Source organism: Neltuma alba, unplaced genomic scaffold, assembly GCF_004799145.2.
Source record: "Neltuma alba isolate B1F8T4 unplaced genomic scaffold, ASM479914v2 tig00011004_pilon, whole genome shotgun sequence".
In the NCBI taxonomy this organism is placed as follows: domain Eukaryota; kingdom Viridiplantae; phylum Streptophyta; class Magnoliopsida; order Fabales; family Fabaceae; genus Neltuma; species Neltuma alba.
In genome coordinates this window covers 219,864-237,796 of record NW_021635758.1, presented here as the reverse complement: position 1 = coordinate 237,796, position 17,933 = coordinate 219,864, and the positions used below count along the sequence as shown (strand labels likewise).

The following is a 17,933-nucleotide window of genomic DNA, read 5'->3' as shown; positions in this document are numbered from 1 at the left end:
TGATCTCGCACACAGACTGTGTCATAGCTCTATATTCTGCCTCTGCACTTGATTGTGACACCACATTCTGTTTCTTGCTCCTTCAGGACACCAAATTTCCGTCCACAAAGACACAATATCTTGTAGTAGATCTTCTTGTGGCCTTTGAACCACCATGATCAGCATCATAAAAACACTCAATATCTATATGACCATGATTTCTGTATAATATCCCACGACCTAGAGACTCCTTCAAGTAATGAAGCACATGCTCTAAAGCTTCCCATTGTCTGATAGTAGGCGAGATCATAAACTGGCTAAGTATACTGACTGGATAGGTGATATCAGGACGGGTCATAGTAAGATAATTCATTTTTCCAATCAATATTCGATACCTCTTCGGGTTTTCAAACGGCTTGTTCTTAGCAGCATCAACAGGATTCTTAGATAGTATGCTTCCATCGGCATCAAGGAGTGGATTATAAATCATAGGAAAATTGTTTGGCGCAGCCTCTAACTTTCCAATTTCCTTTAACAGATCAAGAACATACTTTCTTGGAGACCTTTCTTACTTCTCAAGACCTCAATTTCGAGAAAGTACTTTAACGGGCCCAGATCTTTTGTTTGAAAATGAGAATTAAGAAAGGACTTAGGTGAAGAGATCCCCGACATGTTGCTCCCTATAATCACAATATCATCTACATACACAACCAATAGAATCATGCCAGTGCCTGTGCTCTGGTAGAACACAGAGTGATCACACTTACTTTGACACATGCCAAATTTCTGTGCAACAGTACTGAACCTGTCAAACCATGCACGGGGACTCTGCTTCAGGCCATATAAGGATCTCTTGAGGCGACATACTTTTCCATGCTCCCCCTAAGCAACAAAGCCTAGTGGTTGCTCCATATAGACTTTTTCAAGAAGATCACCATGTAAAAAGGCATTCTTTATATCCAATTGATGGAGATCCCAGCCATAGGTTGCCGCCATAGAGATGAAAAGACGAACGGAAGAAAGTTTCGCAACAGGGGAGAAAGTTTCAGAGTAATCAACACCATAGGTCTGAGTATAGCCTTTAGCAACCAAGCGAGCTTTAAGACGGTCAAGGGTACCATCAGCTCGGGTTTTAGGGGTTAAGACCCACTTACAGCCAATAGCCTTCTTTCCTGCTGTAGATCCACTAAGGTCCAAGTGTCAGCCCGGTCAAGGGCCGCCATCTCCTCTTCCATAGCAGCATGTCAACCCGGGTGGGTTAAAGCTTCATGAAGGGTCTTAGGTACGGAAATAAGATCTAAAGAAGAGACAAAGGCACAAGAGGTAGGGGAAAGGTGGTTACAAGAAAAAAATGAGGAAATAGGATGGGTGCAAGTGCATTTACCTTTGGGAAGAGCAATGGGCAAGTCAAGTGAAGGATCTGGATCAGGAACAAGAGGTGTCTCGGAGTTAGAGAGAGGAGTAGCCTCAGGATGAGAGATGCTCGACATAGGATTCGATGACAAAGCAGACACTGGAGGGCCGAAATCTGGGATGGTGACATTGGTCTCCTTGGAATGTCTTGTGTAGACACGAGACAGGGGTGGTGGCACAGGAGTCAGAGCCGGAGCAGGAGCTGGAGGTGGTGGAGTGGGTGGTGGGAGAACAGGGTACACCAGAAGGTCATCCTCTTCCACAGGTGGAGGAGAGGCAGGTGAAATGGACGGAGAAAAGTATGGAATCGATTCCTGAAAGGTGACATCTGTAGAAATGAGATAACGATTAAGAGTAGGAGAGAAACACCGATAGCCCTTTTGAACCCGAGAGCAGCCAAGAAAGACACACTTAAGGGACTTTGGATCTAATTTGGAGACAGAGGGTCATACATCCCGAACAAAGCAAACACAGTCGAAGATCCTAGGATTAACAAGAAACAAAGGTTTGGAAGGGAAAAGAGTAGTATAGGGAATGTTACCATCAAGAACCAAAGAGGGCATGCAGTTAATGAGGAAGCAAGCAACGGAGACCGCATCAGCCCAGAAAGTTTTGGGAACCTTTATTTGAAACAAAAGTGCTCGTGCCAACTCTAGTAAGTGGCGATTTTTACGTTCTGCAACACCATTTTAAGCTGGTATATCAACACAAGAAGATTGATGAAGGACACCATTTTGGAGCATATAGGATTGAAACGTGCTAGAAAAATATTCTTTAGCGTTATCACTACGTAAAGTGCAAATGGAAGTATGAAATTGAGTTTTAATTTCTGCAAAAAAGGCACAAAAATGAGGGAATAATTCAGAATGAATTTTCATTAAATATAATCAAGTTGTACAGGAATAGTCATCAACAAATGTAACAAAATGTTTAAAACCTGCTGTTGACTCAACAGGACATGGACCCCAAACATCAGAATGAACTAGCTCAAAAAGGGACGAAGCCCGTTTATTGACTTGAGAAACTAAAGGAAGATGATGATGTTTGGCAAACTGACATGACTCACAATCTAAATATGACAAATGTTGAAACTGAGGATAAACCATTTTTAAAGAAAACAAAGACAAATGACCCAAACAACAATGTGCTTCAAAAGGAGCGAGACCACTGGCACAAGCCACAACACGAGACCCTTGCTCGTCAAGGAAATAATGTCTACCAGATTCATAGCCCCTACCAATAATCTTCTTCGTCAAAAGATCATGTATCAAGCAATGATCAGGAAAGAGTGAGACCCAATAGTTTAATTGACGAGTAAGTTTACTAGGGGAAAGCGGATTAAATGCAAGATCAGGTACATTTAGCACAGATGACAAATGAATGGAAGGGGTAGGTTTAACAGTGCCTGATCTAAGGACCCGGGAATGGGAGCCATTGGTAATAGTGATAGTTGAAGGATTGGCGTAAGAATTATAAGTGGAGAAGAGATGGGGGTTACCTGTCATGTGGTCAATAGCACCAGAATCTATGATCCATTTGGAGGAAGAAGAGACAAGAGCAGTAGCCTGATTACCTGTAGTAGCAATAACACTCACGGGTGGAGTGAGAGATTTTAATTGAGCATATTCAGCAGCAGAGATTGTGACCTTATCATTAGCTAGTGTTGCCACATGTGCAGCAGAGTTATTACTTTGTTGTTTGTTTTGTAGCTTATGAAAAGTACGCTTCGTATGGCCCGGTTCCTTACAGTAGTAACATACCACCCTACTCGAATCTAGAGTAGTTCCACCTTGCTTGAGGCCGCCACGGTTAGTCGTCCCACGACTATCATTTGGGCCTCGACTGATTAGAGCACTGACAGGAGCATTAGTAATTGGTGATGAAAGATTCTCGGTCCTCATCACACGAGAGAACACCTCCTAAAGGGTAGGAATCTCAGAACCAGATAGAATTTGAGAGCGAACCGTTTCATATTCAGGCAGAAGACCAGTGAGAAAACTCATGATGGCCATGTGCTCTCGTGGGGCCTGTTGGACCTTCAGATCAGCAGTAAGAGGCATGAGAACATTCAATTCTTCATACATTCGTTTAAAATCCATGAAGTAGGTCTTGAGAGGGCGATCCTGCTTCTCTGCGTGATAAAAGGCTTTGCAAACCTCATAAACACGAGAAATATTACCCTTGCCTGAGTATAAAAATTCTAAATAATTCATCAGTTCTTTAACGAATTCACAATGAGTAATAGAAGGAATAATCTCACTGTCAATAGAGTTACGGATTTGTAAAAAGAGTCGTGCATCGTCTCTTAACCATGACTGATGAGAATCAGTTATTGGGGGATCGGTAGTTAAATGATCCTCCTTCTCAATGCTTCGCAAGTAAATATGGATGGTCTTACTTCAATCCAAATAATTTGTCCAGTTCAATTTATGCTCAGTAATCTTAACGACTACTAGAACTACTTCAGAAGTAACTGCAAACTTATTATCACCCATGAGAGAGTAACAGAAAAGATGAAGAATAATTTTAACAATGATAAGAAATAATGAGTAGCCACAAATGGTCACACTAGGGACCAACCAGTAATACCCAAGCTCAATTTTAGGCAAATCGAAGATAATACGATGGAGACTGGATACGCACAGCAGCAGGAATCAAAAAACGGATCTGAATCAAAGCAAGGAGGAAGACCCACGCCGAAAACGCACCAGAGATTAGTCGACAAAGAGAAGACGAAGCCGAGGAAGGGCTTCAACGCCGGAAAACAGTCGGCGCGTGAACAAATCGTCGTTGGTGACGGCGCGTGGATCTCACGTGCTGCTCGGACAACGACGAAACTCCGAGCTTTGGCCGATCTAGACCTCACAACTCCCCCTGACCGGCGCGTGCTCCCACTTGACACTAGGAACGGATGTCCTAATGGCGGGCACAAGACTGACGTAGAACAACTGACGGAAATCTCACTAGCGTTCAAACCAGAGAAGAAAACAACCCTAAAATGCTAGCTCTGATACCATATTAAGGAGAAAAATAATGTGAAAATATATTTCTTGTATATTCATGATCAGAAAGGGTGAATTTATATACAAGAGAGGAGCTTCGGTCATTAATGGCTCATTATTAGAGGATATTATCCTATCCTATTATATCTGATTTGATCATATATTAATTACAATATATTTACATATCTTTACAGTTTGGTTATTATATTTCCAGCTGTAAAGGAATGGAATATTCAAATACTTCTTCCAGCCTCCCATAAATATTTTCTCGTATCAAAGAATCCGGACAACGGTCAGTACGGCCGGGGAAACTTCAGGTGCCAGCAAATTCCAAATGTTGAGTAATGTACAGTTCGCACAAATTACACTTACATGAGGGATGCATAGTGCTTGTGAAGAGTAGAAACTACAGGCAGGTGCTTTGTTGATTAGGAATATTATGAGATGATTTTTGCCAGAAAGCCATAAACAAGACAGTGCTAATGGCTATTTTTTTCCTGCGCCTTCTTTCACACGAAACTGAACCGTAAACCCTTTATCTAAAGTTCTTGGTGTGGCTTCACAAAATTCGGGTCAGTCCTTTTCTTTGTGCTCTTTTTAATTCTCTCTTACCAATAGTCCTTTTTTCATAGGTGGGTTTGAGGCATATGAGTTTAATTGACCTATGAAGTGGAGACTACTGCGACTGTGGAGTGTGGACCGTTGGATCAAGTTTGTTGATTCAAATTTTATGGTTTTTAAAATTTCGTATTAATCTGCACAGTTAAAATTTGATAAAAAAGGGTTCAAAAGTCTAATGAGTAGAAAGAAATCAAGTCTTTTATATATTGACATTTCAAGTAACTGCGTCCTTCGAATTCAAATTTTCTCATGTTTTCTTAAGAAAATGATTCTTAATTCTGAATAGTCTATATTTATTCTTAAATGAAAAAAATACAAAATTAATATGAATAAATCTGGAACTGTTCAAAATAATTTTCAGCAGGTAGATTGTACTCCAAATAACAAAAATGTAAAACACACAAGTGAAACAGACAATGTAGCATCAATTTTGAAGGATAATTCATATTTTCTATAATTTCCTCTCTTCGGTGAAAGTGCTCTCGGGCAAAATAAATCTAGAAACCTTCACCAAAAATAAATAAATAAATAAATCTAGAAACCGAAAATGGGGGTAAAAACACCAGTGAAACGTCCAATACAATCTCGAGAGCAAATAAACATCCAAAGAGTGCCTTGGTGTTATAATTTTCAGTCAATCTTTCAAATTCTAGAACCCCCCTGAATTATTACTCACTCCATCCTTATAAGAAACAACTATTCCCTCCGGGGAAAAAATAAACTTTTTCCAATTATGCCCTTATTTACGGAGTAAGTAAGAAAAAGAAATAGAGTAATAACAAGAAGAAATATGAAAGAGAGTGTAGTATGCCAAGTTGTCAACATTTTAACTAATACAATATATAAAATTAATTGGGGGTAAAAATACATTAAATGTTTAGATGATGCCAATTAGATTCTTATAAAAAAGACCAAGACAATTCAAATTTCAAACTCTTATAAAAAGGACCAAAAGAAAACCATTTCTATTTTGTCCCTATTTATGACAAAATGTTTCAAACTTTCTTGGCTGGTGTCCTATTTTTTCCATTAATTACTTATTTTAATATATTTATTATCTCATTTTTCAAACCATCATCCTCTCTGTCACATATTTTTTTCTTCCATAATTTCTTTATTATAATATCCTTATTCTCTCTCTTATACTTTCTCTCCCTTAAAAAAAAAAGACTCAATTATATATTTAATCTTTGATTAATTTTTTTATCAGAGAGTTTTTAATTAAATTTAACTAGCTTTTTCAGCTACATAATTTGGTCAGATGTTTCTTTGAAAAAAGGGAGGGAGAGAATAAGCAGCAAGCAATTGAAAACGGGCACTAATTGACGCTTGTTGCCTTCTTGAACATTTTTTCTAACCTTAAAAACTGAACATTCATGCATGGCTTGCACCCCAAGGATCTGAATTCAGTTGCTCTCCAAATCTCTGAGACAGCTAATAAATGTGAAATACTATTACTTTGCACAGAACTCTTTTTTTTATTTATTTATTTGGGTGCTCTCAAATGCTCAAATGTGTCCAAGTTTATGTCACTCAACGGATAGAATGATGGGCAAGAATGCAAACTGATTCTTACTCGAGTCTGTCTGAGACAGCTAATAAATGTGAAATACTATTACTTTGCATAGAACTTCACTTTCTTTCGTCTGTTTTTTTTTTTATTTTTTTGGGGGGTGCTCCCAGGCTCAAATGTGTCCAAGTTTTTTTTTTTTTTTTTCCCCTGATAATACAAATGTGTCCGAGTTTTTGTCACTTAATGCATAGGATGATTGAGAAAAGGTAGGTCTTAAAACTTTCATTTAGTGATAGTTACGTGACACCTGAAATTCATAATTTGTAACCGACACTCCCATACTTGCAACTGTCTGAATTGCTTTTTGCAACTAATCTCGTAACAATTTTTTTTGGGAGACCTCATTGTCATCAAATTAAAATTCCGAAACCTAACTGTTGTTACCTCTAAAATTATTTATCCAGCACCTATCAAACTAATACTAGGAAAAATGGCACAAATCCAACCCCAAAAGCCCCCTCAGCAATACCGGTCAAAACGATCACATAAGCATCACCAAAGATGCATCAGCCAACGTCAAGGCTGTGTACCATGCGGTTGGACTGATTACAAGTAAATCTTCTAGGAAATGCATCACTAATAAGAAAACAGAATACATATTCTACAAATAGCTCATCAATTTTTTTAAAAAAATTTTAAACAACTAAATCATAGCACCATTTCAGGATTTCAGAAATGCTAATATTCTGCAGCAAATTATGTATCATGGCTTCAATCACAAAATTCATATCATGCAACAAATACGAGCTTGGCATTCAGGACATTTAAGGCAAAAACTTAGTTAATACTTCGTGAGGGAAAAGGTATAATTTTGAGCTTGGAGGACATAAGGATTCCCAAACCTGTTGTCTAAGTACTCTATGACGACCATGATCAACATTGCCCCCCATAGAACATAAAATCCCACAAATCATCAATGAGGACATCGGAATCTAGGATCATATCAGAGTCATTGGCTTTCTCAGACTCACATCAACCACCGATGGTTACGCATTAGCGCTCGGTTCAGAATTTGTTTCTGATGGTTTAACCATATCTTGAAAAGCTTCCATGTCAATGGTCATTTCATCATTGATATCAGCCTCAGTCATGACTACATCCTTGTCAGCAGCCAGAGGCTCAATGCCATTCTCTGTAATATTACATTCCTCATTCTGCTTTTCAACTGCTTTCTCTGATTCACCTGACTCGTGCACAGTTGTTTGCGGATATGGGTCGGTGCAGATAGTCAATGTAGATGTAACCAACAAGTTCTGCAATAGGAAATGAAAAAAAGGAATAAGAATGCTTCTACGGAAAACACGTTATACATGACCGTCATAGATGCAGTATACACTAGGTGTCAATTAATTACGAGATGACATTTATCAAATCCAAATTCCATTCAGTCATGTTTAATTAAATGCTGTAAGAAAATCATTTTTGTTTATTTAAATTCCCTTCTAGATAATATCAATAGCTATATTGTGATGATCAATGTTTCCTAGCAAGACAATATTCTTCTCATTCTCCTAGCATGAGCGTGACTCATACTTGCAAATTTCACGGCAACACTCACTGGAAAGCTTATACCAGGCTTAGCGTGTTAAAGTAGGTAAGTTTACCTACTATCCTTCAATATCTTCCAACTCAACCAGTGCTCTTAATTGCTTGAACTTAGCCTTCATGGAAGTGTCAACTAGTTTACAACCCTGCATTCCTGTCTCCATGCAAGTCTAATGCGTATTCCAAACTCCTAGACTCCAATTTCTATTGCAACAGAAAACCTTTACCTTTCAACCATCATCTCTTTTGCGAAACTTGTGACAAACATGATTTACATATGCAGTGAAGAGAGCAAGATCACCACCAACAGAGAATTAGAGAATCAGGTTTTATCAGCCTGACCCCACGTACATCCAAGGAATTGACAATGAGGTGTGATCAAAATATTCCTACAACCTTTGACAACCTAAGTAAATTTATCAAACCAGGACCTGGGAGATTGTTTAAGGCCACAGAGGGACGTGTGAATCTTAGACACCATGTTAACATTACTTCCTAGACACACAAATCATCAATACATGTGGACCAGTGAAGCTAATTGTTCCTATTAAGTGAATGCCTGATAAAGAGAAGCTTTCCTGACCCCATGGTTGCTTGAAGTGACAATTTCACGGGGGAGTCATTTTTTTCTGCAATCATCACCATAGTTAGCCCACATTTTGTCATCAAGAGTGGTCCGACCTCTTGGGCTCCGACATCTTCAAGAATTTTTATAGTATAACTTCTCTGATTTGCCCAATAGAAACAGAGAGCATTGACAGCAAGTTCAGCCAATCAATCTCAAAAACCCACCAGAGGGATTACAAGATACAAGAAGGGAAATAAACGTTGATAATCAGCAAAAACCCTCCTAACTAAATCCATGATATGCCAAGATGGAGGGCCCCTCACAAGATTTCAATGCTTTTACTTCTCAGTGAACGGGTTACCTTTTTTGCCACATGTTGAAGTTTACATAATTAATCATCAACACTAAAGTAACTTGTAAAGGAATTAAAATTCAAGGGGGTATTTTCAAACAGAATGGAACTGAATTAGGTGCATCAAACTATAAAGCACCACGCATACGGCATACCTTCTCAAGGGCTAAGGCAAGCTTCGAGAGATTTGGGTAAATATTTTGTGCATCCAATAGGATCTGTGCAATATCAGACGAAACATCAATAAGAAAAACAAAAAATACATCTGAGAAATGATATACATGTAAAAACTAGGGAAAATTAAAACAAAGGACCTTAAATGAAAAAAATCTATTATAGAGGATCTTAAAAATTATTACTCCTCCGGTCCTAAATATAAGACCCTTATGCTAGTATTATTTATAAACGCCAATATCAAAATATAAATTTAAAAATACTAAAATATCCCTAAGTTAATTCCGTACATTTCCTCATACATTCAACTTTTTGAAAGGGAAAAAAAAAAAAAAAACACCAGCCCACCATCCCTATGATCATAATCTGTTTTTCATTTAAATTTTTTTCTGATGAACATTCAGGTCCATGTCATCAACATCTTTTATTCTTGTAAATATCAGATAACATCACATTTGAAATTTTAAACCTTAAATGATTAATTTTGCTTTTTTCTTTTTTCTTTTTTATGATGGCTGTGATAGAGAATTATGAATACTCGTAATGTTTATACTTGTGTAAAAATTATCTGTGATTTAATTATTATTCAGATTGAGTTGGAACAATTTTAATTTTTAATCTTTAATAATCTTTAATGCTTGTTCCTTTTTTTTTTCCAAAGATTTGAAGTCCGATGGTGACCACGATGATGGTGATAAGTTCATGACTTTAGAATAATTATTTTAAATTAGTCCTAAACTCTTTCTTTTACTCCTAGCAATATGGAGTTACAAATTCAAAAATCCTTAGTAAAAAGTATAATAGGCGTGTGACTTATGAAAAGAATAAATAAAATAACATGGATCCAAATTCAAACTGCTAGATCTTTTTGAAAATTATTATATCAATATAAAAAAACTATCAAATAGTAAACATGTTATAGTATTCAAAAGGTCCAATAATGTAATTGATTCTGGTAAAAAAATAATATAACTGATGCTCTATATAAAGACCCCACATCTAATTTGGTTCGATAGGGAAACGCTATGCATTAAAAAAATGACATAATTAAAGATTAATTTTTCTTTTATTATAGAAACCATTTTCGTTTTAATTTTAGTTGCTTTTTCAAATTTTGAATTAACAGAATTTAGGAGGTTTAGTTTGAGGCAATTTAGTACTTTTACATTCATATTGTGATATTTGGTCCTTTACATAATTACAATTTTTATGATAAATATCATTTTTCCTAGGTCCTTCATTCTAATTCTCCTTAAAAAACTAATCAAAAAGCATGCAATTTGATGGTCCACCAAGACTGAGAACATCTACCATACAAAATATACCAAAATTCAGTCCATGTGCACTCCCACTATTGTTTTACATATTCTTTTGATGCATGCCATAATTTTTATATTCTGTACGAGGAATAGATGTAGGACAAATGGGAACAGGCTACAACTTTTGAGTTGAATTGGATATTTACATGATAACACAATGATCAAAGGACAATCATCCCAACATAAGCTTCTGTTGATCAAATTCAATTTCGGAGAAGGTATTATGGTAGTAGGGACCATATTTGAAATCACCTCTATTCTACAAGCATACAAGGGTATAATGATACACTTGCCATAGCGACCTAAAAAGGGGACGTCTACCACCCACCAGATAAGAATCAATTTTAGTGTTGTCAATGGCATGTGGTGAAAGTTGACAACTAGCGGCCAAAACTGCAATGACACGAAAACAGATGGCATGGCAGCTGCCACGTGCATGCACAACACCTTAAGAAAAAATAAAAATTTTATATACACACAATGAAAAATGGAAAAAAGAACTACGAGATACTCACACTAAAGAAATTTTAACAAATGATGTCATCATTTAACTAGAAGCAGTACCATTGTCCATTATCCGACTAATACCCCCTTGCATGATCCAATAGTTATTCAATAGCAAACATTGTCTTACATTTCTATATTCCTGATAGAGTCCCATTGGATTGCCAAAAGTAATTCTTGCAACACTTATATGGCATGATTCTTTCCAATTACAAGTTGGCTTTAAGGGAGGGTTCACTAGGCTAGCTTAAGTCTCCATCAAAACCAAATGATGAAGACCTGAGCAAATATGGGAATACACTCATCTAAACTGCTTGTACAAGAACGTATAGGGAAGGAAGATTGTAAGGAAGTTGTTATGTTGCACTCGTGGAATTCAATCACGTAAATCTTCAATCCGTCTCCTAAGAAAGACAAACAATGGACTGATGGTGTCATAGCTACCTTAGGAGAGAGATCAAATGGGGACAAACATCACTTTTGTCGACTGTGACCCTCCACTTTTGTTTTGATTGTAAATTTAATAGCTTCAAAATTCATAAAACAAGAGGATAGAGTTCAAGGTTTCAAACTTGGTGCACCAATGTTGGGAAACTAAAGCTAAATTGTATTTCTCAACAAAAACTATTCATCAATGTTCAAATGTATGTAATGTCATTCTAGTACTGGCCAAATTATCCTAAATTTCTCAACAAAAATTGCCAGATTTTTATACCGATGCTCTAATAAAAGTTTTTTTTTTTTTGTTTATAACCAAGAAATAATATCAGAGGTTGGAGATGAGATAAAACCAAGGGATGCATATAATAACCTCAAAGACAAATTGAAGAATATAAGAAAAGGATAAAGCCAAAAAATCTTAATAATGCAACAAAGCTATCTCACTGCACATCATCAGGACCCCATTAAAGCAATCATATGGAGAATACCAGGTGAAACAGTAGACATGGCTTCCATTTCATAACATATGAAAGCTAAAAATCAAAACTAAAGCAAGACACATCAAGCTAGAAAAGGTGCATTAATCAACATTTGCTTCCAAGACAAAAAGAAACGATTACTAACACATGAATATTGCTGCCAGAACATAATAACACACAACACTTACTAGCACAACCGCAGCAATGTAAATGGAGGAGCATATATCAACGTTTACTTACAAGACACAGACAAACGATTACTAATAGACATGAATGTCACTGCCAGAACATAAAACCGCACGATACTAACCTCACACAACCTCTGCAATGTAAATGGAGGGCCTTCATAAAATGAAAGAAGAGCTGCAATTCAAAAATGCCTTCAGTAATTTTTATGGAAGAAGACGTGATAGGGAAATCTATCCAGCACATTAATATATTAAAATACATTCTTTCAAGGCAAAACAACAGATTTAGTATTCTTGATAAACACTTCAAAACAATAGTCCTGAAATACAAGAGTGTAGAAACATTTGAACCCTAGACTATTTGATAAAGAAAATCTAATTTCTTAAATAATAACAAATTTACATCCACATATATCACATAGATTGCACATGTAAGTATGGCAAGTGATTAATGTCTTCTCCTTAGCATTTTCACAAAACCCATAAGTTAGCATAAAATATGGTAAAATACCTTCATTCAATCTGTCCACTAGATCAGAGTAGGACTCTCCTAAAGAAGCATATTGCTGCTCACTTGTCAATTTTGCTTCAGGGTAGTCTGACAATACCTATATAGCAGTTATGAGGCAGAAAGTGTAAGGACAACCATGCAAGAAAAGTATAATGGTAAAATCCCATTTAACCTATGAATATAAATTATCAATGCCTCTGAGACTTAACAGAAAATATATAAGACCTACTTGCTAGCATACCTCCCCATACCTGCTTCAGCTGAATCGATAGCATGCTCTTCAACTTATCCCAGTCATGCCTGTTATTTGAAAGCAAAGCATGAAACAATGAAAAATGACTACATTAGCATTGCTATTATAGATCTGGATGAAATCTTACCGAATTATCATTATACAAGGCCAACTAAAGTAAACAAATAGTTTATCTATTGTTTCTTCATCATGAAATATTAGATTTATGAAACCGTGTGCCCATGCATTGACATAGTGTCATAGAAGCCATTAGGTCTGAAAATGAGGAAGGCCATAAAAGACTAGTAATATTGTCCATGGAACAGGAGTTTTATTGGATAAAATAAGAATTGCGAGTGGGAAGATTGAGACAGGGTCATAAAAAGCATGGGAAGGAGAAACAAAAGGGGGGGAAGGAAAGAGGAAAAGAGATACAAAATATAGGAGAATAACAGCGCTCCCCAAGTTCAAAGGGAAGCAAGAGATATGACCCTTTCTGTTAAGTCATTAAGATCGCCTTTGTTACTTGTTTTTAGCATCATAAATTATATCATTTCGCTCAGTAAGATTGCCTCATTAAAACCATTGATATATATAAAGACAGATTTTCCTTGAGCAAAGTTTGCTTAAAAATATTTTTTTAAAAAAAATTTCAGTCTCTGCTACAGTACGGTGCCTCAACAAACGAGAAGAAGGAAGGTTTTTTCAGCTATTTGCAATCATATATTCAGGAAAAATACACACATCTCAGTAGACACATTGCAGAAAAGCCGTAAAAGAAACTGGTAACACCATTCAACATACCAGAATCTCCCAGTGGATGCAATAACTTCTAATATGTGTTTAATTTCTTCCCTTGACATATGCTCTGATTCGGCACCTCTACAAAATCCAAGCATAATCATCAATCAGAAATGCGCATATTCTTTCACATTGTATTAATCATTATTGCACAAAAAATACTAACTATAAAAGAACTATTGTTTTATTAATATTACAGAAGGAAAAAAAAAATTCAACAGTTAAAATTGTTCAAGTAAAATGCAATTTCAATTTTTAACATGTCACAAGAGTTCATGCAAATCATGATTATCTTGAACATCCCACCAACGTATCAGTTAGTCAAATATGGTCAATAAAGTGGACTGTCATTTTATGATGCCTAACAGACTGTGAGCATAATTTACCCAAATTTTTAACGTCTCTTAGTTGAATCTACATCCCTAAAATCCATAAACCCCAAACCCAAATTCTGCATCTTTTATCACATAATTCGGAAAAATACAAAGTGCTAAAGCAAGGCACAACGCAGCCTTAGCAGCTTCCGTACCATAAGAGGCGCTGGCTTTGGTTTGGCACCAAAAGGCATGCCTTGTGCTCGGCATAAGGCAAGCATCTTCAGCACATCACTGATATTGCCAGTAGAAGGTTTTTTCTGAGGAACAGCACAGCTGTATTGGCTCGGTGATGCTGTTGTTGAGGTTGTATTAGGGTTAGGTGTTTAACTAAACAGAATAGGTAAGTTTCATATCTAAAATATTATATGAGAAGGGAAAATTTTCTAATAAAAATAGGAAAGTCTTAAATTTAAAATATCAGATAAGATAGAAAAGATTTCTAATAATAATAGGAAAGTCTTGAAGTTAATATATTAGTTTTAGACTTAAAATATTATAACAGTACATAGCTTTTAGGATTTCTTAATGTAAATAAATATGAGAAAACAAAGAACCCACAGAGGGACAACCAGTTGTGCCACGAACTTGAGTGGCTCATTTTATTGTTTAGTATTAGTATGATTGACGTGACTACAACATTTATCATTTACTATGACATTTTCAGAATATATCTATGTGTGGATGTATAAACGAAGGTTATTTCAATGTATATTTATCTGTAGTTTTTTTGTCTATATATCATATTTTTCTTCTTGCTGCAGCGCCTCACTTTACTAGGGTGAGCATCTTTCTAGCTACCTCATCGCAAAGAGCCTCCAAGTTCACCCTATTAAACTATCATATGCTTCCCCGCCTCTCACCTTCACAAGCAAATCTATTATAGAAGAGTTCTCCAATCCCTCTAGAAAGTACATTCTCTGAAAGAGACTTGTTCCCATTGAACCCCATGGTGAAGTGGAAGTAACGTATACCTGTGATTCAAGACACTAGCCACACTATCATTGTTCTGATGGTCATTATCATTGGAAGAAATGGTTACATGCTGCAAATTTTCATTTGACGTCTCCATCAATTGCCCTCCACCTACATAGAATGATAGATATATTAGTTATATGAAGTTCAGATTCAAGCAGAATAAATGCTTCCAGATACCCCAACTTAGATGATGATGATGATGATAGAAAACAATATGTTGTCAAAACAGACCCGCCAGCAAACCACTGCGGCCTCAGTGGGGCAGTGAGACCAAGCAACTGGGTTTGCCCAGTCCAAAGCATGCATCATCATGCAGGGATGAGGCGCGACCTTTTTGGGAAATGGAGTTATATCATCCAGTATTTTCAGCCAAACATATCTAGTAACTTTTATTGCACATGCTTAGCCAATGAAGATCCAATTAAATTACATGATCAATTATACATATATGAACTTAAATTACACAAGAAAACTCCATAAGGACCATCAATTTAACCCAAAATGTACTACTCGATTCTTCCATGAAGCGGGAATTCCATTAAAAAGGTGCGGTAAAGAATCAAAAGGTCCCAGAGGCAGAGCAAGTTGCTTCATTATGCATGGACTGATAGGAGGTAAGTATAACTGATTTATTGGTGAATGGTCCATGTGGTACAGTGTTTTCAAAATCTATGGGTGCATCCTCTCGCAAGCTAACAATTAAGAATTAATAAACTGTTTAAACCACTTGAAGATTTTGAGGAACACATTGGAAAGCAAAATATGGTTCACAAGTTCCTAATTATGGCTGCAATTAGGTCTCTAAAACACCTCCTCCCCTCCTTTGCTTCCTGCAAATCAAATTTCACTACCCCAAACAAAAGCAAAACTCTCCATCCAGCATCACCATAAATAAGAACACCTCTCCATGAAAACCCAAGGCCAAAACAGAGATGACAAAAACGAAGCCTTCCTTTCTCTTATAAATCCCCACTAACTTGGCCAACGTTCAGCGAACGAGAGGGACGAAGGAAATAATTTTCAGCTCAAAAAATGTAGACCAAAGAAGCCACCAAAAATTCCCAAAACATTTGAACCTTGAAATCGACTCACCTCAGCCGGTGAGAGGATCTAGCCGGCGGCTGGACGCGCGGTGGTGGCCAGTGGGTCGAGGCGTAAGGGCTCCAGAATCGATTATGTTCCTCCCTTCCTTGGGCTTTTGGAGAGCGGAGTGAATGGCGATCCGTTCTGGGAAAATAGGACCCGCTACTTTTCTTACACAAAGCGGAAAAAACATAGGGGAAAAAAGTTGCACGTTTTTAACTTCTACCTTGATACTTATTTGGTTTTATTTTGATAGTAAATATAAAAGGGAAAATTTCACTGTAGGACCGTAGAAGACAATTAATATCAAAGAGCGGGCCTCCAAAACTTTCTGAAACCTCACTGCCGGACCAAAGGATCAAATTGAAATTAAAATTTAGAGTGAGATTACAATAATACCCCTCCCTTTTTATTTTATTAAAAAATAAATATTTACCGGAGTTACTGTTCCGGCCACCAGCGCTCAGGTGGCCGCCGTCAAGGTCCGGTCACCGGTGGACAGAACAGTAGCTCCGGCAGGACCTCCGGTGGCCGGAGTTTTTTTTGTTTAAAACAAAGTGGCCAAGAGAGGGTTTGAACCCATGACCCCTTGGCACGCCAAAAAACTTGTAACCACCAAGCCAAGCAACCCATTCAATTATAAAATGCAAATAAAACTATATATAACAAAATAAACGCAACAGTCCAAATGTAAGTGAACAAGTGAAATTAGAGGATTTACAAGTAGAATTCAGCAATTTACAACAAAAATTAGACAATTTACAAATAACATAATAGAAGTCATAACCCAAAATGCAAGTATTTAAGTGCAAATGAGCAAGTAAAATTTGAAGATTTACAACAAAAGTTTATGGATTTACAACCCAAATTTGGTAAACACAAGAGAATTCACAACCCAAAATATAAGTGTTTAAGTGTAAGTGAACAAGTGAAATTAGACGATTTACAAGTGGAATTAATCAATTTGCAACAAAAATTAGGCAATTTACAAATAACATAATAGAAGTCATAACCCAAAATGCAAGTGTTTAACTGCAAATGAGCAAGTGAAATTTGAAGATTTACAATAAAATTTTATGGATTTACAATCCAAATTTGGTAAATATAAGAGAATTCACAACCCAAAATGCAAGTGTTTGAGTGTAAGTGAACAAGTGAAATTAGATGATTTACAAGTAGAATTCAGCAATTTACAACAAAAATTAGACAATTTACAAATAACATAATAGAAGTCATAACTCCAAATGCAAGTGTTTAAGTGCAAATGAGCAAGTAAAATTTGAAGATTTACAACAAAAGTTTATGGATTGACAACCCAAATTTGGCAAACATAAGAGAATTTACAACCCAAAATGTAAGTGTTTGAGTGTAAGTGAACAAGTGAAATTAGACGATTTACAAGTAGAATTCAGCAATTTACAACAAAAATTAGGCAATTTACAAATAACATAATAGAAGTCATAACCCCAAATGCAAGTGTTTAACTGCAAATGAGCAAGTGAAATTTGAACATTTATAACAAAAGTTTATGGATTTACAACCCAAATTTGATAAACACAAGAGAATTCATAATCCAAAATGTAAGTATTTGAGTGTAAGTGAACAAGTAAAATTAGACAATTTACAAGTGGAATTCAGCAATTTACAACAAAAATTAGGCAATTTACAAATAACATAATAGAAGTCATAACCCCAAATGCAAGTGTTTAAGTGCAAATGAGCAAGTGAAATTGTCGAATTTCACTTGTAAATCTATAAACTTTTGTTGTAAATCTTCAAATTTTATTTGCTCATTT

At 36.3% G+C, this 17,933-nt stretch overlaps 2 protein-coding genes across 3 annotated transcripts; both read right to left on the bottom strand.

The window, feature by feature from the left end:
- Window positions 1-82: 82 nt before the first annotated feature.
- On the bottom strand, window positions 83-1,202 carry LOC114760597 (uncharacterized mitochondrial protein AtMg00810-like). The gene is made up of 2 exons (XM_028949855.1): window positions 1,134-1,202; window positions 83-508 (listed from the first exon to the last, which is right to left on the bottom strand). The coding sequence occupies exons 1-2, from the start codon at window positions 1,200-1,202 to the stop codon at window positions 83-85; spliced, it is 495 nt and encodes a 164-aa protein (XP_028805688.1).
- A 6,019-nt stretch (window positions 1,203-7,221) lies between these two features.
- LOC114760612 (serine/threonine-protein phosphatase 4 regulatory subunit 2-like) lies at window positions 7,222-16,273 on the bottom strand. 2 transcript variants are annotated; one of them, XM_028949887.1, is made up of 8 exons: window positions 16,147-16,273; window positions 15,051-15,162; window positions 13,706-13,783; window positions 12,921-12,969; window positions 12,670-12,766; window positions 12,281-12,333; window positions 9,209-9,271; window positions 7,222-7,841 (listed from the first exon to the last, which is right to left on the bottom strand). In XM_028949887.1, exons 2-8 carry the CDS (start codon window positions 15,146-15,148, stop codon window positions 7,575-7,577), a joined length of 705 nt encoding a protein of 234 aa, XP_028805720.1. In that variant the 5' UTR covers window positions 15,149-15,162; window positions 16,147-16,273; the 3' UTR covers window positions 7,222-7,574. The 2 variants fall into 2 exon arrangements, with proteins under 2 accessions (XP_028805720.1, XP_028805721.1); XM_028949888.1 differs by lacking the exons at window positions 15,051-15,162; window positions 16,147-16,273 and adding an exon at window positions 14,232-14,371.
- Window positions 16,274-17,933: the final 1,660 nt, after the last annotated feature.